Source organism: Cyprinodon variegatus, unplaced genomic scaffold, assembly GCF_000732505.1.
Source record: "Cyprinodon variegatus isolate N-32 unplaced genomic scaffold, C_variegatus-1.0 Scaffold143, whole genome shotgun sequence".
Lineage (NCBI taxonomy): Eukaryota > Metazoa > Chordata > Actinopteri > Cyprinodontiformes > Cyprinodontidae > Cyprinodon > Cyprinodon variegatus.
The window spans coordinates 950,919-975,623 of NW_015150596.1; the positions used below are offsets into that span (position 1 = coordinate 950,919).

Below are 24,705 nucleotides of genomic sequence, written 5' to 3' on the forward strand. Positions count from 1 at the left end.
TCTCTAAAAAAAAAAAAAAGAGGAGCTGACAGAGATACTTCCAGCTGTGGACGTTTGACCCCTTGACCTCTCGGTGTTGCCCTCACCGGAGGGACGAGGCGGATTCTTTCGCTTCACACCGTCCTCCGAAGAAAGTTTTACTCGTCAACTTTCCTTGCTTTATCGAGCAGACTCAGCCATGCTGAGTCAGGTATCCTTGAAGGCCGCATATAGGGGGTTACTCTGGGGTCACCCCACATTTTGTGGCCCCTAGGTTTAGTAATGGTGGGGACTGTGGTTTGGACGTCTTCAGGGGCCACGCTCCTTCACAGAGGTGTATCTGCGCATACATGCAAACATGCACTGTGAAGTTGAGCAGTCATGTGGCACACACAGTTGCCATGTGAGCGCATCCCCCCCCCTCCTTTCTCCTATCTCTCTCTTTTTGGAGTTATGCTTATTGTGGGATGTCAGTGACTGCACTCATTACTATTATGGGATGCCACACAGGAAAGGGAGGGGGTGAGCGTTTCCATAGTGACCAGGGTTGCTAAGAGGGGTGGAGGTGTGTTGGGGGGGGGGGTGCATAGAGGAATGGGGAAGAGACTGTAGAAGAGGGAGGGGGTGAGTTGACTATTATGGTCTGTGCGTTGCAAGGTAACTATGCAGAGTGGGGGGAGGGGTGAGCGAAATGTGCGTGTATATGTATGAGTGTGCATGCGTGTGCGGGGAATATTATGGGATGCCTGCCCCCTGATCTCTTTGTGTGTGTGCGCGCGAGGAAGAGAAAGAGGAGACGGCGTCGTGCGCACACGCTGCCACCAAAAATACGGAAATATATTTAAATTTTATGTAGACCGCTACCATCGGGAAAGACAACAAGATAAGAAAAAGAACATCCAAGTGTTAAATCAGTGGCAAATAGAGTGGAGTTACTGTTTATGGGAGCTGGAAGTTGTGAGTATTTCAGTTTTTGGGGGTTTGTGGGTTGATTTCAGTGAGGAAGAGGAGGCTGTGGTGGTCCAAAGGGGGGGTTTCTGGGTAGATATCAGCGCGTGAAGCGACTCGGTTCTGTTCGGGATCTTAAATCTGTCCAGCCGGTTCAGCTCCGGCTAGCACGCATGCTAATGGGACGGATGGTAACGATAGTGTAAGCTGATGGAGTGAAAGGAGATTTAAAAAAAAATGAACTTCACAGGGGAATAAAGTTGGGTTTATTGTCTCGTGTGCTCAGTGATGTGCTTTTATCTTTTACCGGGTGTTTAATGACTCTAATGTTTTACTTCCGCTTTCTTTAAGGCTATTATTTTTGCTTTGTTAAAACTTGGCCCGGCTACGATCTGGACAGACTTCACACTGGGTCCGAACTCTGGATTATCCATCAACAATAACTTTCATTTAGTTAGCTAAACTCTTGGCTAACTTAAAAGGAGAAAAGTTTCCCGTCGTCCGCTATGTCTGGAAGTGAGGATGACAGAGATGATTATGGAGCCGCCGACGACCGCCTAATGCAAGGTAAGACGAGGTTCATTTGTTAGCCGCTAATGTTCACGCGCTGCTTCTTCTGTTTTTGACGCTCGCATCAATCATGCCGCGTTAGCTTAGCGCTAGCCTGCGCGTGCGGCTAACCGCGCGTAGCTTTCAACAGCAAACCTGGAACTGGACGATTATCAAAGAACTCAAATAGTTTGACCCCCAGCTGTAATGAGAAGTTTAAAAGCTGATGGGTGTAGTGATGTGGTGTCACGCTGAAAAAACCGGCATGTTCCCGGGGCCTAACATTAGCAAGCTGCCGGTATTTTTTTTTTTACGTGTCGATGACAAGATGGAGGCAGCCAGTTAGCTTGGAAGCTGGCGGATGACGTTCTGTGGCGCTCCCCTCCTCATAGCCGGCGCCTTCAGTTTGACTGGGAAAGGGAAAGTGCTCGTAATTATCCACAAAAAAGCAACTTATTGAACATATTACGCGCGTGCTACTATATTTAATAACCGTTTTGTTTCTCCAGTATGTTGTTTAGTTTGTTTTCAACGAACAGCCGCAGCGTAAACAGCAGAACCGCGGAGAACAAACGGTGCTGGCTCTATTTCAGCTGCAGCAGCCAGAGTAATCAATTATTTTATTAGAAAAAAGATTAGTTTAATATGAAACTGAATTAAAATGGAAATATGTAATTTGTATTTAGGTTTCTCTCTCATACATGTAAATTGTTTGAGATAATTTGAGTCTGAAGCTGATTGCAACACTGGAGAATTGAAACATATTTTTGATTTTGGGGTCTGATCTGCAGATTCTGGGTTTAACTATCATATTCTAATTGCAGTAAAGCTTTAGAAAGATGCAGGATTTACAGCTGTGCACAAAGAAAAAAATTCAAACGATTGAAAAGAATCAGGATTTAAGCAAATCCTTGAATTTTGATCCACTAAAGGTGCAGGAAGTAAAAACATTGAGTTAATAGATATTGTGTTTCTAGATCTTAGCTGAGGCCTCTTATATTTTCATGTTCATACTATGCATATACTTTTTTTTTTCTAGGAATAAAGGTTTTTTTCCTTTTACATAAAATCACAAATATCAGGCTAATTTAAGATGGTAAATTGCAGTGAGGTGTAAATAGCAGCTGTGGATTAAGTCAATATGTAAAAGGGGTTGGTAGGTTAATGAATAACTCCTGCAATCAGTTTTGAAGTCGATTGTTTAGGTTTCCGAATGTTGGGTAATATTTAAACATCTGAAGTTCCTTGATATCCACCATACTGGAGACATTTATTGGATGCTTTTTAAATCCTGAATTTGTGGCGATTGTTCTTTAATTTTAAATCAGAGGCACTGTTTTGTTTGGTTTTTTTCCTTAAGCAATGTACATCTACTTTATTTATTGTAAAGCTGTTTTAGTTAGTGGGGGGAGTGGCGGCCTAGTGGTTAGAGCATGGAGCATGGAATCCTGTGGTTGTGAGTTAGAGCCCCACTCCCACAGACTGACATTCTGGGTCTTTTCACAAGACCCTTAACCCCACGCTGCTCCCTGGGCGCCCCACAATGGCAGCCCACTGCTCCCCCAGGGGATGGGTTAAATGCAAAGGTAAATTTCTCCAATATGAGATCAAATATTTAGTGATGCTATGTTACATATACACTGGAAAAATCGAAATCTAGAGAAGTCATTTTTTCTTAAAATAAGGCGTTTTTCTTGGATTGAGGAGGTAAAAGAGACATTTTGCCAATGGAACAAGACAATTTACACTTAAAATAAGAAAACACAATTGCATTGTCTTATGTCAAGTGCATATTAACTAGTTATTTTATTTTAAGAGTTACAATACTCATTCCATTGGCAATCTATCCAATTTAACTACTCAAAATAAGGATAAAAACATTTAATGTAAGACATTTTTACTTATTTATTTATCATTTTTCCAGTGTACAAAAAAATGACATCAAAACAGTTTTTCATCTTAAATATGAAGCTTTGGGCCATTGTTGTAAAAAAAAAAATTTATTAATAATAATAAATGCATTTAACAGGGTGGCTTATTATGCTGCATGAAAATCTTGAACTTTTTCTAATTAGTTTGATTAAGAAGCTCTGGGCAACATTTAAATCTGTTGTTAGGCCTATAGGTAGATCTTGGTTAGTAATCCACAGTTAATTAATCTTTTTTCCTCCTGAAGGACTTCTAAAAGAAGGCTAAAGCTTTCTATGTACTTTGTTACAAACGAGGAATTTATTTTTGAGGTGTTAAGAATGAGAAGAAAGTTTTGCCTTGGAGAATTCATACTTGGCAAGAAGCTCAGCTGTCGAACTCACAGATCATCCACTGTCGCTGATGTCACAGCCGCAAAGGACAACAGCAACACACAGGCAGGGGGAGGCGTTTATCTGACTGATTAGGAGGAAGACGAGAAAGAAACGCATTCGATTACATAGAGGATGTATCCTACAAAAGCTCATATTTTCTCATCTTCATCTGATCTGAAAACTGAGCTGAAAGCTGCTTGTTTTCCTTCCGTGTGCCGACCGTGTCGGTTGTTTCAGTTGGCAAATTGAACAGCACTAAAAACGAGGCAGCATGTGACCTCTGCATCATCTTAATCAGGATATGCGTCCGTGTCTCTCCTCTAACGATCACGCAGCCTGACTATGCTGACACGCTGTCTGTGCATCCTAACCCTGGAGTGTCTCTCTCCTGGCCTGGTTTTCAGATGATGAAGAGGAGGAGATCTCGGAGAATGAATCTCCCAAGGTGAAGAAGAAGAAGAAAAAGGCCAAGAAGAGCCGGGAGAGTAAGGGCAGCAAGAGGAGGTCACGCAGAGAGGTAAGCAGCAGCTAAGAAGAAGAATGAAACTTTACTCTGAGATCATTTACTCCATGTTTTCTCTGCGTTTGCTGACTTTTGTGTTCATCTTATCCCAGGAGCTGGCGATCAGCTCTCCAGAGCCCATGGACATGGGTGGAGTGGAAGACGTGGAAGATACAGGCTCAGCCCAGCGCTCCGAAAGCGAAGGAAGCGACTACACTCCAGGACGCAAGAAGAAGAAGAAAGCCAGCGGTGGCAAAGAGAAGAAAAGGAACAGCATTCCAGAAAGGAGCTCCAGAAGGAAAGAACCAGAGCCTGAAGAGGACGAGGATGATGATGACGATGACTCGGTGAGAAACAAGTTCATTATTTAAAGTAGATCCTGTAAAAATGGAATGCCTCCATCCCTTGTTTGACCACTCTTCATTTCAGACATATTTTTGGTTTCCTCTGAGGACACAGCGTCCACATCTCCTCTACAGTTTTTAGTAGCTGAGTATTAAATTTTATAAAGGGTGGCAGGAGCCCTGGAATGGTAGGTTTGAAGTTCCTATAGTTCCTCGATTTCTTCTGATGCTTTCTGGGATATTCTGGCCTACTTCCTGTTGTCAGATGAGGCTGTGTTTAAGGGATTTCTGGCTTCTACAGATACGTCAGTAATCAGAGTTGAGTGATGCTCGTGTGATAAAGGATGATTGATTTGTGATCAGGAAGGAGGGCAGTTATGTTTACTTAAGAGATGAAATCTGTTAAACTTGGAAATATTTCAGATGATGAGTAAAAATGAGTGAAAAGAGAAAGAACCTCATACTCATCTTGCTGCATATGTTTATACAGACCCCTGGTAAACCACGGGGTAGAGGAGACCTGAAGGGGGAAATCCTTTTTATTTTTCTGCTACTTTATTTCTGATTCCTCCTTAAGCTTCAGGTGTTTACATCATATTCAGGTGTTCCTCAGACTCTCACTGGCGAATCACAGTTTCCCTAAACATGTAAGGATAATTTCTATTCGGTCTTCACAAAAGAGCTGTGCAAAAACTTATTTTATCAAAAATGAAAAAGCATTGTTAAAAACACATCCCACTACTTGCACACTTGTCTCAGAGTTGGACGAAGATCCTTATCTGTGGAAGACTGCTTGTTTTTTGTTATTTTATTCTCTTAGTTATTGTTTATTCGCTTGAAATGTAGTCTGTGTTTCTAAGAGGCGTCTTCTCTCTCTGCCCTCTGCGGGTCCCTGATGAGCACCTTCTGACTGCCTACCTGTAATGGAGTCCTGCGGTGTGACAAACATGAGCGATGCTCAAACAAAGAACAGGCTGGAGGATTTAGAAGCTGGCGGCCAATAGGGGGCCTTCTTCTTAATGACAGTTATGCAAAAGGAGGAGGAGGGGAGGGGGGTGTGTGTGTGTGTGGTGGTGTGTGGGGGGGGGTGTAAGTGTGTCTCTGCGTACGTCTAGGATTGGTGTGTGAGAGATGTACATACAGCATAATGTACTGTTTCCATGGCAACCTCGGTTTTAGCACTACAATGCATTCTTGACCCTTTTTCTTTTTGGTTAGAAGAACATTTTGATCATTCAGCAGAACCCCCCCACCTTTCGAAGCTGCACAGCCGCCGCCATCAAAGGCAGCTGCAGTGCATTATCTTAAGCTTTATCTGCGACTTTGCTGCCTGAGATGAACCTCTGTCCTTTACTGAAATAGCAGAAATGTTTCCTATTTATCTGTATTTAGAAACAAAAATCTGTTTGGATCGGAAGGCAAACATCCGGTCCATGATGGAAAAAGGTTTTATAAAAGTTCTTTTAAACGGAAAAATGTTTCCCTTGTTTTATTATTTTTGTTTTTTCTTTATTATTATTAATTTTTTTAAAGGAACCTTTTGACAGACATGAGCTAATATTGAGTTATCACTGCTCTGTACCCCAATACTGGGACCTGCTGTCAGAGTTCAGTTTTGAGCTGATGGTTCAAAGGTTGGTCAGAATCAGACTGGAACTGGAAATGTACTGATCTGGCTTTTCTTGCTGATACTAAATTCTGGTTTTCTTACCTTGGACCTGCCGATTCAGACGGCTTTTCTTGTCTTTTTTTTTGTCCTTTCCCACTGAATCCCCCCCAAAAACCATTTCCACAGTTAATGCAAAAAAAAAACCTCTGTCCCCGTTTATGACTATTTTTGTAATACGCTCACACAAATGCATGAAACTGCAAAGTATCGGTCGATGCATTTTATTATCTAATCCCATCTTGTGTCTGATTGATTGGTGCACCTATATCAGGAGCTAATGTCTATTATGTGCTCTATTTAAACACGGAAAGCAGAAAACACTGACTGTTTCAGATAACCAGCAGATCAACATTGCAGTTGCTAAAATGGTGCACATATCACCATGCTATTTAGTGCAATTGGCTTTGAAAACATGCTGGTCTGTGTCAATTATTAAAGCGTTTGCTTGCTTGCTGGATGCTAATTTTAGAGGCTCTTCACTTGCCTCAAACTCTCTTGCATGCTAATCGGCTCTGGCGGAGACTCGGTCGTAGCAAAAAGGCTACAGCTGATTGATCGTGCAAGCGGCCATTTGAAATGACTTTACTTAAAAAGTCTGCTGGTTCAAGATGAAGGTGGAAAAGCAGTTTATTGTGATGCACCCATGCCTTTGTTTTGAAAGCTACATATGCAGCGACCACAGCAGGTTTGAGAGGAAGTCGTAGTCGATCTTTGGTGGTAATTGGTGCACTAAGGATCTCTCAGATTTTCTTGAAGACATTAGATTTATAGCTGTAGTTCTTTGGGCGCATTTAGATCCTAGTTTTATTGAATATTAGTCATTGCCTAAAACTGTTAGCCTGAAAATGTTTTTAATGATTGGGGATTATCGTTTCTTTTGTTTATAATTGTTTTCCATCATTTGAACTAGGAAATCTTTACAGAATATGTTTATATGCACTTGTGTGTTGTTTGGTGCCTGGAATTAGCAGTTGGATAATGGGAATCTGATTTTAGGAGCTGGATTGTTATTTTCTTTCTTTATTTTTTTATTATTTAAAAGCTCCAGCCTCCTATTGCCCATCCACCCTGACGTTCTTCAATATCCTGTTTGAGATCACTCATCTTTAAGTCTTTGAAGGAACAGATTTGCTGCATTGTTTTCCAGCTTTACTCGCAGATAAGCATTCCGCAGTAGAGCTAATACGGTTTCAAACATGACTGCATCACAACTTTTAGTTTACTCTGCAATTTTTTCACTTGTTCAGGTTTGAATGATCTTAATGCCTTTTATTTCCTGCAGGAGCCAAAGTCCTCATCTCAGCTACTGGATGACTGGGGAATGGAGGACATCGACCATGTGTTCACTGAGGAAGACTACAGATCCCTGACCAACTATAAGGCCTTCAGCCAGTTTGTCAGGTAGGTTCTTGCCTCAGTTTACCCATAATATTGAACCGGTTCTACCGGAACAGTTTCCTCTCACTGTTCTCTCTGCTTATGTTGTAACTTGGGTGAGTTTGGAGGCTCAGACACAGTTCTGTCTTTTCAGGCCGCTTATTGCAGCCAAGAACCCCAAAATCGCTGTGTCCAAGATGATGATGGTTTTAGGGGCAAAGTGGCGGGAGTTCAGCACCAATAACCCTCTGAGAGGAGCCGCAGCCGCCAACGCGGCGCTTGCTACCGCTAACATACCAGCTGCTGTAGAAACCATGGTGGCAGAGGTCACGCCTGCAGCTGAGCCCCCGGCGGCCCCGGTCGAGCCTGTGCAGGCCCCGGCACCACCTCTCCGCAAAGCCAAGACCAAGGAGGGCAAAGGTACTGCTGTCAGTGCGGCGTTTGCTGACAGGTATTTGAATTTTCACTGATAGATTTGTTCATTTATTGGGTCTGCAGGTCCAAACGCCCGCAAGAAGTCCAAACCAGCACCAAAGCCGCAAGACAAGAAAAATAATGCCAAGACGAAGAAGGTGGCACCTTTAAAGATCAAACTCGGAGGCTTCAACAGCAAGAGGAAACGTTCTTCAGTACGAACCTTTCTCTCTAACACTGATCCTGTACATCCGGCGCTGGTATGTATGAGCTTAACGATTGTTGATGGTGTGCGCAGAGCGAGGAGGACGAGCCCGATGTGGACAGCGAGTTCGAGAACGGCAGCATCAACAGCGTCTCCATCTCAGAGGGTTCCAACAGCCGCAGCAGCCGCAGCAAGAAGAAGCTCTCCAAGAACAAACCCAAGAGGAAGAAGGGTATTTCTTTTCATTTTTATCTTCAAAGCTATTATTTATTTAGAGCTTCGTATTATATCACAGTTGAATGAATACTAACTACAAATAAAGCAGCTGGTTGGAAACCGGAGGGGAGCCTGGTGAAGGGAAGGCATTAAAGAGCTGAGAGGAACCGAGAGAAATGAGCGGTACAGATGCTCGCATTAGTCACAGAGGCTGAGTCAGTGGAGGACGGCATGTTTAGAAGTGCAGCGTCTCCTCAGTTGCTGCCTGCTGAGGTTCCCTCTCAGTCTGCTAAATGGAGGGATTCTGATGGAGCGCTGAAGGAGGTCAAAGTCTGAGCACTGATGATGCCGTGAGAACATCCCAGCTGATGTTGGTGGTTTATTAGTTATTTTAACAGTCATAATAGATCTGTGCGTGTTTTGGGAATAACTGAAGGAAGTTTTCAATGCAGAGACATCAGGAGGATTTTGACTTTAGAGAGATGTGTGTGTGTTTTGATAGTAAAAACCTTTATTGTCCTGTTTTTCAGGAAACCTTTTGTAGAAGTAGTAGTGAATCACTGGTTGTTTACCTATTAATCTGCAGCGAGATCAGTTAAAATGTTAAATGGTGGTAACAACCCTTCCATCTTGGGCTGAACGAATTTGTAGAAAAACAAAATTGTGATTATTTTCAACCAATGTTGAGATATTTTGATTTTCTTTTGCACGAACCACAGCTGACAGCTTTCTTCTCCAGAATCAGTTGTTGTAAGACCTAACTGTGACGCTATGTGGAAAAAAGTGCTTCTATTTGTATGTCTGGATTTGGAAGCTAGCTCCAAGTCTCTTTACCCCACTGTTTGGTAGCAAACACACCTTAACCATACTGCTGCTGTCTTACTCTATTTGAAATGTGACGTAAATTGAGAGGCTTTGCCATTTGAATATTTTGTTTGGTTTAATTGCGATTATTTTGCAAATGCAATTAAATTCATTGTCAGTTCAGTTTATTTATAAAGTGACAATTTACAACACATCATCTCAAAGCACTTGACAATTCAACCAGATCATACTGTCAATTTGATTCAAAGTTTTCTATCTAAGGAAAACCAGCTAATTGCATTTACTCATTGGCTCGAAGGTAATTGCTCACACTAAACATGCTTGTAGCGAGAATGGAGAGGAAAAACATCCTTTTAACGGGAAGAAACCTCCAGCAAAACAAGACTCAGTGTGAGCAGCCATCTGCTGAGGCTGACTGGGGTTAAAGGAGACAGAAGCAGAGATACAAAAGGCAACTGTAAACCAGCTCTACAGGTGGCCAGGAAACACAGCCAGGCAGACGAGCTCTGAGCCAGCTCCCATGTCAGAGGATAAAGGAGAGCGCATCCAGCCAGTCACAGTCAGAGAAACAGGACTACACTGAAAAACAGGCCAATCTCGAACATCCATAAACAAAGGTGTTGATGGCAGCAGCACAGCTGATATTTCTCTCCAGGATTGAGTCACAGCCACACAGGAACAGACCAGATGAAGCTACTATGATGAAAAACCAGAGGGAGCATAACATTACTGAAAGGACGAAGAGATTCTGCAGAGAGGAAGAATAGAGTTTGAATGATGGAAAAGGGGTCCCTATGTCCTCCAGCAGTCTAAGCCTATAGCAGCATAACTATAGAGATAGCTTAGGATAACCTGAGCCACTCTAGCTATAAGCTTTATTAAAAAGGAAAGTGTTAAGCCTACCCCTTAAAATCATTGCCCAGACCTACTTCTAACAGTTTGGGTCACAGGTTGTATTTTGAATTTGCACCAAAAAGGAAAGTTCAGCTCATATTTGCTAATCAGCCTTTGATGCTTCCATAGATCAGCTGGTTTCATTCTGTTACAAGGTGGCCTCCACTTTCTGCTGGGGGTGAGTTTATTTATGAGTATTAGAGCAAAAATGTTTGCATACCTGGGATCTCATCTCTTTAAATTGTCAAAAAAACAGCATATTTAATCCTTGGTGCTGGTCTGTAATGGACCCTTAAGTCTTTGAGTATGATGCGACTAGATGGTAAAGAAAAACTGACTCCCCTCCTCCTCAGCTGTAAAGTTTCAAACATTTTGTTTTCCTGCATCAGAAACGGAGGATGGTGATGGATATGAGACAGACCACCAGGACTACTGTGAGGTCTGTCAACAGGGAGGAGAGATCATCCTTTGCGACACGTGTCCCAGAGCGTACCACATGGTGTGCTTGGACCCAGACATGGAGAAGGCCCCGGAGGGTACCTGGAGCTGTCCGCACTGCGTACGTTTGTTCAACATTAAGCATATGTGTTTAGGTAACAAAAAAAACTACAAACAGGCCCTGACTGTGGTTCTTCTTTTGGCTCAATGATAGGAGAAGGAGGGCATCCAGTGGGAAGCCAGGGATGACGCCTCAGAGGGGGAGGAGGACAACGGCGATACAGGGGAGATGGAGGAGGATGACCACCACATGGAGTTCTGCAGGGTCTGTAAAGATGGAGGAGAGCTGCTGTGCTGCGACTCATGCCCGTCGTCGTACCACATCCACTGCCTGAACCCCCCACTGCCTGAGATTCCCAACGGAGAATGGATCTGCCCCCGCTGCACGGTGAGTGGGACACTCTTCTGGTTCTGATTCTGGATCAAATCAGCTTTTGTTATTTGGAATTTAATGCTAAGATATTCATGAACCTTCCTGTTTTTTGGTCATTTCTAGTGTCCACCATTGAAAGGAAAGGTACAGAAGATCCTAACGTGGCGATGGGGTGACCCCCCTCCTCCTACGCCTGTGCCGCGTCCTCCAGACCTCCCCGCTGACGCGCCAGACCCCGCCCCACTGGCCGGCCGCTCTGAGAGGGAGTTCTTCGCCAAATGGTGCAACATGTCCTACTGGCACTGCTCATGGGTCACTGAGCTCCAGGTGTGTGAAGGACGAGGACCCCCCACCCCGCATGGAAACGAACGTTACCTCGTTTCTGATCAACTCTCTGTTCCACGCAGCTGGAGATAAACTGCCAGGTGATGTTCAGGAACTACCAGAGGAAGAACGACATGGACGAGCCCCCACCTGTCGACTTTGGCGAAGGAGAAGAGGACAAGTTCCTGAAAAGGAAACACAAGGACCCCATGTATACCCACCTAGAAGAGAAATACCTCCGCTATGGGATCAAGTTTGAGTGGCTGATGATTCATCGCATCCTGAACCACAGGTCAGTTTACAGCAGTTTTCAAAAAGTTGGTATTGTTGCCTAGCGTTAGGAAAGCTGCTATTTTTAAATACACAGAGCTAAAGCTGCTTTCCCCAAAGAAAATGATAGTTAACTGTTTTCAAACAAATCTTTTATGTTTTACGGTTTCTAATGAGGGGATTTGATCTAATTTTGAGGTAAGACCAGGGTTTTCTGTGCTCCTGTTGACTAACTGGGCTGCCCTCTTAATTGCTGGTGGCAACATGCTTTCATTCCCTTTCTGGCTGAAGAATTCAAAAGGTCTGGCTTTGTAGAGTCTAGATTGTTGGCACCAGCGGACAGTTATATTAGCAATGGACCAGAATATCCACCCAGAAATCCCAGTTGGTCCATTTTCCTGTGATTGAGTCTAACTGGTGACTAGAGCCAATCAGCAAACCGAACAGCGAAGATAAAAACCGACAACAAATCATTTGACTTGTTCTTCATCTATTGCATCAAGACCCAGAACCTCAATGCATCAGATCGAGAGCATCGGCCCATAGGATCCATTTTAATGCACTTTTTGACTTTATTGAAAATCAGCTCAAGCATGGAGACTCTAGGGTGCAAGATATAAGGCTAAGGACAGTTTGCAGTGCATTAATTGTTGGCTAATATATTCCACCTATTATGTTATACACTGATGTAATATTTATGGATGAAGACTCACAGCTAGCAAAAGCTGCTCTGCTCAGTATGCTGATGTTGGAGAGTAGGAAGCACAGAGTAGGAGGATGATGGACATAATCACACTAGATATGGTCATTTTAATATTTATTATCACTAAGATAATCCAGTGTCACGCAGCCCTAAAGGAACATGCACATAATGACATCATGGAGGACAGTTTGGTATTTTATGGTTGGGTTAAATTTGTCTACTTCCATCAAACTTTTCCATCCTGGTCCTTAGAAAAGTCGGATTTGATCCAAACTGTTTCTGTTTGTCAGAGAACCAATAATACAGGAATCTGTAGCAGCAGAGTGAGGCTGGGATGTTTAAGGTTAGATTAAATTAGAGGTTTTATGCTTTTAAAGATTGATATAAAGAGATGGGGAGTAACTAGTTACATTTACTTGAGTAACCTTTTAAAAAAAAAAGTATTTTACTGTACTTTTTACTTTACCTCTATTACTATCTGTGTGAGTCTATCACTTCTATTACATGACTAAAATGTCTGATTCCTCTGTACATGTTAAACTGTAGATATGGGGCTGGGTGAATCCAATTTCTTGTTTATGGTGATTTGTTTATGGAAAAATGTGATTTTCAGAGTTACTTTAGTTCATCACTTTTTAAGTTTTACTTAATGATTATAGTGGCATTCTGATCCAATATTAATATCAAACATCTGTGCAATATTGGCCCAAAAATATCGGATCATATCAGCCTTCATCTAAAAATATTCAAAACTCTTTAGTTTAAAATGGCTTTGACCCATTGGTTAATATTTCGTGGGTTAGTCGTTTTCATACCTTTTGTTGTTGATTATTCTCTGTTTTAGTAAAAAGAATTGATAAAACCTTTTCTAACAATCTACAGTAGAAAATACCGAAAAGATGCGTATATGATTCCTGCTAAAATCTGATCATATTGGTATCAGTCAATTCGTAAATCTGTAATGTCTGTAACTTAAGTGATGCCACTAGCTGCTAACATTTAGTCTGTTATATATTCAATTGTTTAGAAACATTAATTGAAAAAAATGTTTTCGTATCTTGAACTCTGCTGCCCTTTATATTAAAAGTCCCCTTAAAAGAGGATGAATGAAATAAAGGCTAGTTTTTGAAAGCAATATATTTAATTTGTATAATATAAAAAAAATTGGAAGGACAAAAATAAAGATGAGCATTAAAGGTGATGTTGCCCAGCCCTAAGTAGATTTTGTTTTTAGGATTTTCAAAGTTCTTTATCTTTTCCTATCTTAAATGGATTAATTACTGCAGGAATTGTTTTATGCTGAAATTAAGATTTTTTTTCTGTCTAAATTTGTTATTTTGTAATTGTTTATTTAGTTGTATTTTTTGCAAAAAATGTTTAAAGTTTTTTTATTATTAAATCTGATCTTAGCCAACAATTTCTCAGCATTTTTAAAGTACTTTTTACTGTAGTTATTTCTTGGATGATTACTTTTTACTTCATTAGGAAAATGTTATGGTAGTGTTAGTCTGGAGTAAGTTTTGTGGGTACCCGCCTGTGTTAGTGGGCTACTTAAGTTCTGTTTTTAAGTCCTTCCAGCTCCGATTGTTCGTAGATAAAACTGACAGGAACCCATTATTTAGCTTCATTATAACCAAGGGTCGCTCACTGTTTTAGAGTGTTGTAAAGTTCAGAGAGTTAATTTTTTTTTCATGTAGTAATTTAATAAATTTGTGAAAATGAGTCAGATGAATATTAACGTCAGCATTTTATTTTGTCCTTGTCGTTTTCCAGTGTGGACAGGAAGAACAACGTCCACTACCTGATTAAATGGCGCGAGCTGGCGTACGACCAGGCCACTTGGGAGTCCGAGGACATGGACATACCCGAATTTGACACCTATAAGGTGCAGTACTGGAACCACAGGTGAGATACCTTCATTCCATCCAATCCCTGGACATTTAAAGCAGCCTGAAAGAGGCTCTGATCGGAGGAAACGTCTGTTTGTGTCAGAGAGCTGATGATGGGAGATGAAGGCAGACCAGGGAAGAAGATCAAGGTGAAGGGAAGAGTGAAGCGGCCGGAGAGGCCCCCTGAGAACCCGGTGGTTGATGTAAGTAACTCAGCCAATGGTGGAGTGGACTCTCCACCTGCAGACACACTGGCTTCCATGACTGTCATGTTTATGAGAAGTTTTTAAATAATTTGAGTTAAAGCCGTTCTGGTAAATTTTAGAAATCCTTTCTGGTTTCCCTCTGCAGCCGACCATCAAGTTTGAGCGTCAGCCAGACTACCTGGACAGCACCGGCGGGACGCTGCATCCATACCAGTTAGAGGGTCTGAACTGGCTGCGCTTCTCCTGGGCTCAGGGAACCGACACCATCCTGGCTGATGAGATGGGTCTGGGTAAGACGGTCCAAACGGCCGTCTTCCTCTACTCCCTCTATAAAGAGGTGAGAATGTGTGTTAAAATGTTTGGAGTGGGTTCAGTTCTTGCTGGTTTTAGCTGAGTTCATCCTTTAAGGTTCGGTTAAGTTGAGACTCTGTTGAATCAGAAGGTGTGTTTGCTGGTGTCCTATTGGTCAGAAGCTTTTCTGCCATTTTGTGTCAGATATGGAGCAGTAAAAGGATACTTTCATGTGTGCAGCTGCTGCCACCTACAGTCGGGAGGTCAGATTGCACTTGTTAAGGCTCCAGTCACTGATGCATTTAAAAATGGATGTTTTTTCTGTATTAAGAGGAGGAAACAGACTTTATATGAAGGTTTAAGAAGCCATAGATCAGAGCCAGTCAGGGCCTCAGATTTTTCCACCTACTTTAGGCCTCAATGGGAAACGGCTGGATCCTTTTTTTTTTAGGTTTAACTGATGCTGCGGTTTTGTTTGGTATCTGCTGTCCAGTGTTGGAGTAGATAAATATGATTCACTCTTTGTAGAGTAAACGGTTAAACCATCAAATAAATATATTTTTTTATGGCATGTAAAAACAGTATTATTTAAATAACTGCAACAAAATAATCTAAAGAGGAGCAGCTGCTGATTCTTTAAGGTCTTTGAGTTTTTGCAGTTTTAAGAACTAAGGTTCAGATGTGAGTGATTGTAGAACCTGCAGTTAATTGGACAGTTTTTACTGGTCGAAATGTTCAGATTAATTGTGACTGTAGCTGTCAGACTAAGCAGGAAGTGATGAGTATGTAGAGGTCATACTAACGCTGCCTCCTTGCCAGGGTCACTCCAAGGGGCCATTCCTGGTCAGCGCGCCTCTCTCCACCATCATAAACTGGGAGAGAGAGTTTGAGATGTGGGCCCCTGATATGTATGTGGTGACGTATGTCGGAGACAAAGACAGCAGAGCCGTCATCAGGGAGAACGAGTTCTCCTTTGAGGACAACGCCATCCGAGGAGGAAAGAAGGCATCCAGGATGAAGGTTAGAAGACGAAGATGAGGGTGGAAACATTGTCAGTTTCAGTGGAAGCTGAAGTTTCTTTTTTTTTTTCCCCTTTTCCTCCAACAGAAAGACTCGTCCATCAAGTTCCACGTCCTGCTGACCTCCTATGAGCTGATCACCATCGATATGGCCATCCTGGGCTCCATAGACTGGGCCTGTCTGGTGGTAGACGAGGCCCACAGGCTGAAGAACAATCAGTCTAAGGTACGCCCGCTGGATCAGAGCCCAAATGTTTTCTGATTCCATAAACATGCAGCCGTTTGCTGCTCACTTTAAAGCTGATGTAAACGCGTGTCTCTGCGTCTTTGGTTGCAGTTTTTCCGGGTGCTGAACAACTATCCACTGCAACACAAGCTGCTGCTGACCGGAACTCCTCTGCAGAACAACCTGGAGGAGCTTTTCCACCTGCTGAACTTCCTCACGCCTGAGAGGTTCAAGTAAGTCTGGCCTCTGCTGTATTTAAGCTTTTGATTACTGAGGTTTGGACCAGTAATAAGCCAAGGGGGGTCACAAGGGAAAAAGTATTCACACCCTGTCAGGGATGCCCTGATCCAGCATTAAGAACGAATATGCCGCATCTTTTCATTGTGATAGAAACACTCTGCTTTTTTAAGTCATGGGTTAATTTTACATGGGTTAGTTGTTTTCATACCTTTTGTCTTGGATTTTTTTCCCCCTGTTTTAATATAATTACTTGATCAAGCCTTTTCTAACATTCTGCAGAATGAATAATTAATAAAAGCTGGTATGATTTTTGCTAAAATCGTATTGGATCAATATCTGTATTGTATCGACAAAGACAACATTGTATCGGGACACCCCTACGCCCTATTAGCTTTTCCAGAAGCTTTTTTTATCACTTTACTACTAACTTCAGCACATGGATGGGATTTTAGATGAATGGGAGGCGACAGGAAAACGTTCTTCCACAGGGAGGATCTAAAAGCATATCTGTCTTTCCTGCTTTCCTGTTTCATTCTATCTTTGTAGAGATATTAGCTACCCACCATTTTTTATGCTATTACAGTCATTTAATCATTACTAAACTGAAAAATATTTACTTTTAAACTCTAAAGAGACTCTGGATCTAGACTTAATCCATGTTTGTTTCAATCTGCAGCAACCTGGAGGTCTTTCTGGAAGAGTTTGCCGACATCGCCAAGGAGGATCAGATCAAGAAGCTTCACGACATGCTGGGTCCGCACATGCTCAGGAGGCTGAAGGCCGACGTCTTCAAGCACATGCCCTCCAAGACGGAGCTCATTGTCAGGGTGGAGCTCAGCCCCATGCAGAAGTTAGTCTGAGGGGCAGAACTGGTGTTGGATGATCTCATCCAAGGGGGGCCGGAGTCCTAAAACTTTTTTCTTTTTTTTTTTTTTTGCAGAAAATACTACAAATTCATCCTAACGAAAAACTTTGAGGCCCTCAACACGAAAGGTGGAGGAAACCAGGTTTCTCTGCTCAACGTCGTCATGGACCTGAAGAAATGCTGCAACCACCCCTACCTCTTTCCTGGTGCAGCGATGGTACGGGCCGGGTGGTTTATATCCAGATGTTTGCTTCTAGTTCTAGGTTTATTTCCAGCTGTTTGTATAAAATGGGACATTTGGCACATTTGATTCAGAGGATCCTTTCTAATTACTTCATCAAAAGATAAAAACCGTTCAGCTCAAAGCATCCAGATATTATTTGTGGTCCAGATCCCTGGAAACCCTGCTCTGTTCTCTGGAAGGATTTATTGATATTTACTATAAAAAAAGACAGAAACTGGATCCTTCAGACTCCTTTGAAAAGTGATAATTGATTCTTCTTTTGCCAATTTTCTCTTGTTTTAAGGTCTTTTTATTTGTTGCACCAAACAGGAAGCTCCAAAGCTGCCCAATGGGATGTATGACGGGAGTGCTCTCACCAAGTCCTCTGGAAAACTGATGCTGCTGCAGAAGATGATGAGGAAGCTGAAGGAGGGAGGACACAGAGTTCTCATCTTCTCTCAGGTCAGAACCTTCACTAAACGCAGCGGAACAGGATCCAAATGTTTTAACGGCCTTTTTCAAACAAGCGGTTTTAACCTTTCTTTTTCAGATGACCAAGATGTTGGATCTGTTGGAAGACTTCTTGGAAAATGAAGGGTATAAATATGAGCGTATTGATGGAGGCATCACAGGCGGGATGAGACAGGAAGCCATCGATCGGTTTAACGGTGAGCTTTAGCGTCGGCTGGTGTTCAGAATTGGACCATTTTGGACCCGATTGGAATGGAAAAAATAAATTACTTGTAAAAGCTAAATAATATAAACCGAATGAATTTGGTTTTCCTGACACACTTAAGTCTGTTGCTCATTGGGCTACAAGTGAGAGATTAAAGGAAGGCTGACGATAAACATTGTAGAATTTACTGACTCTATGCTTTATGCCGTTTCCTTCACTAATAGAAAATTACTTTAATCTGATCAGTTTTCTCTTTTGTTAATAAACAACTTGCTCCCCCCATTTATTTGCTGCTTTGTTGCCCCCAGCTCCTGGCGCCCAGCAGTTTGCCTTCTTGTTGTCCACGAGGGCCGGAGGTCTGGGGATCAACCTGGCCACCGCTGACACCGTCATCATTTACGACTCGGACTGGAATCCTCATAACGACGTCCAGGTAGAGCCGAGTCACCTTCCCCCCTCCCTCTCTGAGTACACCGGTGGTTTCAGGTAGTTGATGCGTTTCTCTCTCTGCACTCAGGCCTTCAGCAGAGCTCATCGAATCGGTCAGAACAAAAAGGTGATGATCTACCGGTTTGTCACCAAGGCCTCTGTGGAGGAGAGGATCACTCAGGTAACTGAGAATTCAAGTTTCTATTGCCATTTGTCAATTCGACCATTAGCTCCCTGATAATGTCATAACCTTTGGACCTCGCTAATTTCAGGTAGCCAAGAAGAAGATGATGTTGACTCATCTGGTGGTCCGACCCGGCCTCGGATCCAAGACGGGCTCCATGTCCAAACAGGAGCTGGATGACATTCTGAAGTTTGGAACAGAAGAGCTCTTCAAGGATGACGGAGAAGGTAAAGATGGGTTTGTGTTCATGGATGGAGCTACATTTGGGACAGTCTGGGATTTACAGGTCTGGATTATTATGGATTATTGAAAATCTGCTTTAGTTCCAACATCTATTTCCTTTGCCTTTGTTTAGCTGTTCATAGAATTATGGATAAATTATTTTTTTTAATATTTGCATAAATATGGTCTTTATTTTGAGCCTAAACTTTAATCTGTCTTTAAAGGCTGGGAATTTCTCTGATTAAAGTGGCATGTTTGTCCTCAGGTGAGAACAAGGAGGATGACAGCAGCGTCATTCATTACGACGACAAAGCCATCGAGAGACTGCTGGACAGGAACCAGGACGCCACCGACGACACGGAGCTGCAGAGCATGAACGAGTACCTGAGCTCCTTCAAAGTGGCTCAGTATGTGGTCAAAGACGAGGAGGAGGAGGTGAGTCTGCGGCCAGCCGAGTGGTCGGAAAATCCCCTCAGTCCGCTCCGGTTTTTTTAGTCCTGAGTCCTGACCTGCTTTTCTGCTGCTCAGGAGGAGGAGGTGCAGAGAGAAATCATCAAACAGGAGGAGAGCGTCGATCCAGACTACTGGGAGAAGCTGTTACGGCACCATTATGAGCAGCAGCAGGAGGACCTGGCCCGCAACCTGGGGAAAGGCAAACGCATCCGCAAGCAGGTCAACTACAATGACGGCTCACAGGAAGACCGAGGTATGACTTCCTGTAACGACGCACAGAGGGATGATGAACAATGACGGTTTCTTAAAAATAATTTTCTGCCGTTTCTGTCTGAAAGCTGATTGGCAGGACGACCAGTCGGACGGACAGTCAGATTACTCTGTGGCATCTGAGGAGGGCGATGAAGACTTTGATGAGAGATCAGAGGGTAAGAAAGTTTTAGGACTCATAAATTGTGGCGTTTCTGAACTAAAATGAAAGAATAAACGTCCCATAAGCAGGATAAAACATCTCAAACTCTATCACTTTGATGAAATAGTCGTGTACCTCTCAGCTGATGAATCCGTTTCTTTTCTGCAGCCAACTCTCGCAGGCCAAACAGGAAGGGCCTGAGGAACGACAAAGACAAACCGCTGCCCCCCCTGCTGGCCAGGGTCGGAGGTAACATTGAGGTGAGCTCCATATGCCGACCCAGTGGTTCCGTATGCAAACCTTTCCAGATGCAACACATCGTCTGGTTTTGAACCAAATCCGTCCCTAAAGCCACACTGAGCCTCCCGCTGTGTTTTTCAGGTGTTGGGTTTCAACTCTCGGCAGAGGAAGGCCTTCCTGAACGCAGTGATGCGTTATGGGATGCCTCCACAGGACGCCTTCACAACCCAGTGGCTGGTCCGAGACCTGCGGGGGAAATCCGAGAAAGAATTCAAGTAATTCACTTAAACATGGCGCTTTGGGACGCTGTCTTTGGGGGGAAAAAAAGTGAGTTTTCTCATTGCTGCGGTGCTTGTTCTCCCATCAGGGCCTACGTGTCTCTGTTTATGCGCCACCTGTGTGAGCCCGGAGCAGACGGGGCTGAAACCTTCGCAGATGGTGTCCCTAGAGAAGGGTTGTCACGGCAACACGTCCTTACGCGCATTGGGGTCATGTCCCTTATTCGCAAAAAGGTAGGTTTTATTTTGTTGTAAGTTGCAATAAAGGTCACAAACCTACATATATGGTTATTAAAGGAGTAGATTACAGCATCCTTCATGATGACAAGGCAACAGTAACCTTAGCTTGTTTAAATCAGTTTATTTATATAAAGCAATATATTAGGACCCTTTGAAACGGCTTATTTAATTCGCCCAGACAGATCGGTAAACAGTTTTCTGTCTAAGGATACCCATCTGGTTACATCCAGTCACTAACATTGCAGGATTCACTTATCCTGGTTGAGCGTGTTTCTACAGTAGGCATTCACTGACATTGTGTCCTGGACTCTGCAGCAATCCCTACAGCATGCATACATCTATAAATATTTTGTCTGTTTAATCTAAACTAGCTCCATGGGTGACTTTGTCTAAGAAGGAGACAACTGAGCAGACAAACCTCTGAGCAGGATTTCATGTCAAAGGGATGAAACAGAAGTTATTCACAGTAAGATCTGAGCCAATAGCTTAGGCTAAGAGAGAAACAGGACTAAACACTGACAAGAGAAACACTTGTATAGGGCAGACCTCCACCAAGGAGCACATTTCCCCCCTTATTGTGACTTAAACCTATATCTAAAAACTCACACAGGATCTGGAGCAGCATCACAGATTTTCTACCCCTAAACCGTATAAAAAGATGCTGTTTTTTTCCCCTCCAGGTCCAGGAGTTTGAGCATGTTAACGGCCAGTGGTCCATGCCCTGGATGGCCGACCTGGAGGAGAACAAGAGGGCTCAGCCGGACTCTCCAGGGAAAACCCCGTCTACCGGAACCCCCGCCGACACTCAGCCCAACACTCCTGCTCCTGGTACCGTGCTCGCTGCGTTGTTTCACATCTGTCGGCCTGAAGGGGGAAAGTGGGGCTGAAATCTAAGGTGGTGTCTCTGTTTCTAGCTGAAGATGCTCCGAAAAATGAGGAGGCATCAAAGGAAGGCGAGAAGGAGGCGAAAAAAGAGGGCGAGGCGGAGAAAAACGGCAAAGAACCGGTTAGCGCCAACAATGAGGTACAGATGTTTGTAGGTGTGAGTTTAGACGGGGAGAAACGGGTGAGAAGACTTGAATTTAATCTCTGCGTGACGCGCAGGTGATCGCCATCCCAGACGAGGAGGAGAAGAATCCTTCAGCAGAGCAAGAGAAGAAAAACGGCGACGAACCAATGGAGACGGACAAGCCGAGCAACGGAGAGGCCGAGAGCGTGAAGGAGAAGGAGGGGGAGGCAGAGAAGGACGGAGAGGGGGAGAAGAAGAGTTCAGAGGGAGGAGAGGAAAGCAAACCATCTGCAGACGCAAAGACAGAGGCTTCAGAAGGCAAATCTGAAGAGCCCGAGGTCAAAGGTCAGATTTACAGTGATGCCTTATAGCATTTAGTTTTATTTCAATGGGATTTAGTTCTGATTAGGTTTCAATGTGCAGTTTATCAGCATGTTTTTATTGTACAGGAGAAGACAAGAAGGAAGAGAAGATGGACACCACGCCGCCCACAGAGGAAAAGAAAGGTAGCGCTCCAGTCGTTGGCTTTCTGACTGTTGGCCGTCCTGTTAAAATCTTGCTAATGACTCCTCCTCTCTGTGTCTCCCAGATGTTAAGGATGAGAAAGAAGCTCCAAAAACAGAGGAGGCGTCCAAACTGCAGAACGGAGACGGCAGCAAAGAGGGCGTGGCTTCCACCGCCAGCGGAGTGAGCGAGGAGAAGAAGAAGGCTAAAACTCGCTTCATGTTCAACATCGCTGACGGAGGCTTCACAGGTGCAGACAGGAACACGAGTCACCCCTCCGAGTCAGTTTCCAGTTGCTAACGACTCCTTTCCCTCCAGAGCTCCACTCTCTGTGGCAGAACGAGGAGCGCGCCGCCACCGTCACCAAAAAGACCAACGAGATCTGGCACCGTCGTCATGACTACTGGCTGCTGGCCGGCATCATACAGTATCCTTTCCTAGATTGCTTTTTTTGTAGTTTGACCAGAGGGAGTTGAGTTTCCACGCTGCGTCTGTGGTTCTCCTGACCGATGCTTCCTTCAGACACGGCTACGCCCGCTGGCAGGACATTCAGAACGACGTGAGGTTCGCCATCCTCAACGAGCCATTCAAAGGGGAGATGAACAGGGGCAACTTCCTGGAAATCAAGAACAAGTTCTTGGCTCGAAGGTTCAAGGTAGGAAATGTTTGATGGATGAGACGCGTCTCTCATGTTCTTTTCGTTCATCTCTGCTCCAAATGAAACCATCCCATCCTCCATTTTTCCATCCGCCCATCTCTGTCCATTTAGACCTGCTGTTAATCCATACTTCCATTTCTAGTTTCCTTCATCTCTCCCGTCCATATTTCCTCCATGCTCTAACAGTTGTATCAAACATCTGAGGTGTGGGAAAATATTTGATAAGAATCAACCTCTCATTCCCCCTGCAGTTGTTGGAGCAGGCGCTGGTGATCGAGGAGCAGCTGCGCCGCGCCGCCTATCTCAATATGTCTGAAGATCCCTCCCACCCCTCCATGGCGCTCAACACCCGCTTCAGCGAGGTGGAGTGTCTGGCTGAGTCCCACCAGCACCTCAGCAAGGAGTCCATGTCCGGGAACAAACCGGCCAACGCCGTCCTGCACAAAGGTAGAGCGAACAGCAGAAGGTTGTGGCTAAATGGTATTAATGGGTGTGTCCTAGTTCTGGGGTTCACATCTGTAGACCGATGACATCACAGCGCTGCGACGCGGGCTGTCCACATTCCCAGATCCTCACTTATACATTTTAAACATTTATAAATGCAGATAAAAATGATCCATCAGGAGTATCTTATTGGACACCATTTCCCATGATTCAGTGTGGGTTGGAGTAGATTGGCAAAGTTTGGGCAGCGGTGGCAACATTTTTTAGTAAATAAACTTAAGATATTTTTAAGCGAGAATGTGTGTTCAGTGGGTTGAAATTAACGTCATGTTCATCGATCTGATTTTACTTTCCAAATACCTTCTATGCAAACATTTAAGAGTTATTAATTTCCAATAGACTCGTATATTTTTCAGAACATTTTTTTTCTGTAGCTCTTTAAAAAACATTAAAATACTGAAGGCATTTCCTGTTTTCTGGGATCTCTATTAAAAAGGAAATAAAGATGCCTTATCTTCATCTAAGTGATAAATTATGAAGATTTTACCTTAACTTTTGTTACATGGCGATTATTGCACTTATTTTTCTGTTGTCATAAAAATTAAGCCTTATTAATTTGTTTTCTAAGATTTTCCTCAATTGTTTTCCTTTGATTAATAACATGTATATCAGATTAAACTATATAAAAAGATAATGTTCAGACTCTATAGGTCTTTGCCTCATGCCCCGTTGCTAGGAAACGAAAGTTGCCTGACTGCTGCTGAAGGTTAGACTGTCCTTATTCATAGCTGATCACTTTCATTGTTGACCTTCATTGTTTAGGACACACCTAATGTATGTTTTTCCTGGAGAGCTGCTGGTTCTGGATCTGATGCAAACCTGTTGGAATGACACGGACTCTTTGATTGGTTTGCGTTTCAGTGCTAAAGCAGCTGGAAGAACTGCTGAGTGACATGAAGGCAGATGTGACCCGCCTACCGGCAACCATCGCCCGGATACCGCCGGTCGCTGTCCGGCTCCAGATGTCAGAGAGGAACATCCTCAGCCGCCTAGCGAGCCGAGGACCCGAAACACAGACCCAGACGCAGCAGGTAGTGAAGCATGCGGCTGACCTTCTAAACGTGTCTGATGCTCGCCTGCGTTGCTCTAATCTGTCATTGGTTTTCCAGCAGATGCCGCAGCAGTAGATCGTCTGGAACCCCGCCGCCTCACATCAACATTCCTGATTGGTGCACAGCAGAACGACGGTCAGCGCGTCCCGAACCTGAAGCCGCGTCCTGCTTCACTCTTCACCCATAAACGGACTGTTCTCTGGGGGATCAGATCTCCTTCCTGTCCAAAAAATTAGGCCGTGGACAGAATTTTTTTTATATTGTTTTTCCCTCTTTTTTTTTTCAATTTCTTTATTAATATTATTGATATAATGTTATTATGATGGTTTTTTGGGACCTAAATAAAAAATGTACAAAAAAAAAGGTGTTTCATCAGTTCTGGACGGAGGTCCTACTGAAAGTTTTAATGGCATGACGTTTTTAGTGAACCTCATGATCAGAAAAAAGAAGACTACAGTGCTGGGATGGAATTAAAAAAGGTTTTAAATGAAT

At 43.5% G+C, this 24,705-nt stretch overlaps 1 protein-coding gene across 3 annotated transcripts; it reads left to right on the forward strand.

The window, feature by feature from the left end:
* The first annotated feature begins 697 nt into the window (after positions 1 to 697).
* On the forward strand, positions 698 to 24,566 carry LOC107086130 (chromodomain-helicase-DNA-binding protein 4-like). Of its 3 annotated transcripts, XM_015376895.1 has the most exons (41): positions 698 to 936; positions 1,279 to 1,494; positions 4,184 to 4,296; positions 4,395 to 4,628; positions 7,577 to 7,695; positions 7,826 to 8,091; positions 8,170 to 8,300; positions 8,384 to 8,522; positions 10,615 to 10,784; positions 10,878 to 11,111; positions 11,220 to 11,423; positions 11,504 to 11,712; positions 14,167 to 14,298; positions 14,386 to 14,485; positions 14,634 to 14,825; positions 15,599 to 15,799; positions 15,887 to 16,024; positions 16,136 to 16,257; positions 16,941 to 17,114; positions 17,205 to 17,346; positions 17,683 to 17,814; positions 17,903 to 18,020; positions 18,337 to 18,461; positions 18,546 to 18,638; positions 18,730 to 18,868; positions 19,129 to 19,298; positions 19,392 to 19,569; positions 19,655 to 19,744; positions 19,897 to 19,988; positions 20,110 to 20,243; positions 20,336 to 20,480; positions 21,167 to 21,314; positions 21,401 to 21,510; positions 21,591 to 21,840; positions 21,945 to 22,001; positions 22,085 to 22,249; positions 22,318 to 22,426; positions 22,522 to 22,654; positions 22,909 to 23,104; positions 24,023 to 24,192; positions 24,271 to 24,565. In XM_015376895.1, exons 2-41 carry the CDS (start codon positions 1,434 to 1,436, stop codon positions 24,286 to 24,288), a joined length of 5,853 nt encoding a protein of 1,950 aa, XP_015232381.1. In that variant the 5' UTR covers positions 698 to 936; positions 1,279 to 1,433; the 3' UTR covers positions 24,289 to 24,565. The 3 variants fall into 3 exon arrangements, with proteins under 3 accessions (XP_015232381.1, XP_015232380.1, XP_015232382.1); XM_015376894.1 differs by lacking the exon at positions 698 to 936 and having other exon boundaries at positions 1,434 to 1,494; positions 24,271 to 24,566; XM_015376896.1 differs by lacking the exon at positions 698 to 936 and having other exon boundaries at positions 1,434 to 1,494; positions 24,274 to 24,566.
* The last annotated feature ends 139 nt before the right edge of the window (positions 24,567 to 24,705 follow it).

Excerpts from the sequence above, each read along its gene's own strand:
- LOC107086130 (XM_015376895.1), top strand. The coding sequence starts at position 1,434 with ATGTCTGGAAGTGAGGATGACAGAGATGATTATGGAGCCGCCGACGAC. Across the intron at positions 11,424-11,503 it reads CATGGGTCACTGAGCTCCAG|CTGGAGATAAACTGCCAGGT; the intron begins GTGTGTGAAGGA and ends TGTTCCACGCAG. Across the intron at positions 18,462-18,545 it reads ATCCTCATAACGACGTCCAG|GCCTTCAGCAGAGCTCATCG; the intron begins GTAGAGCCGAGT and ends CTCTGCACTCAG.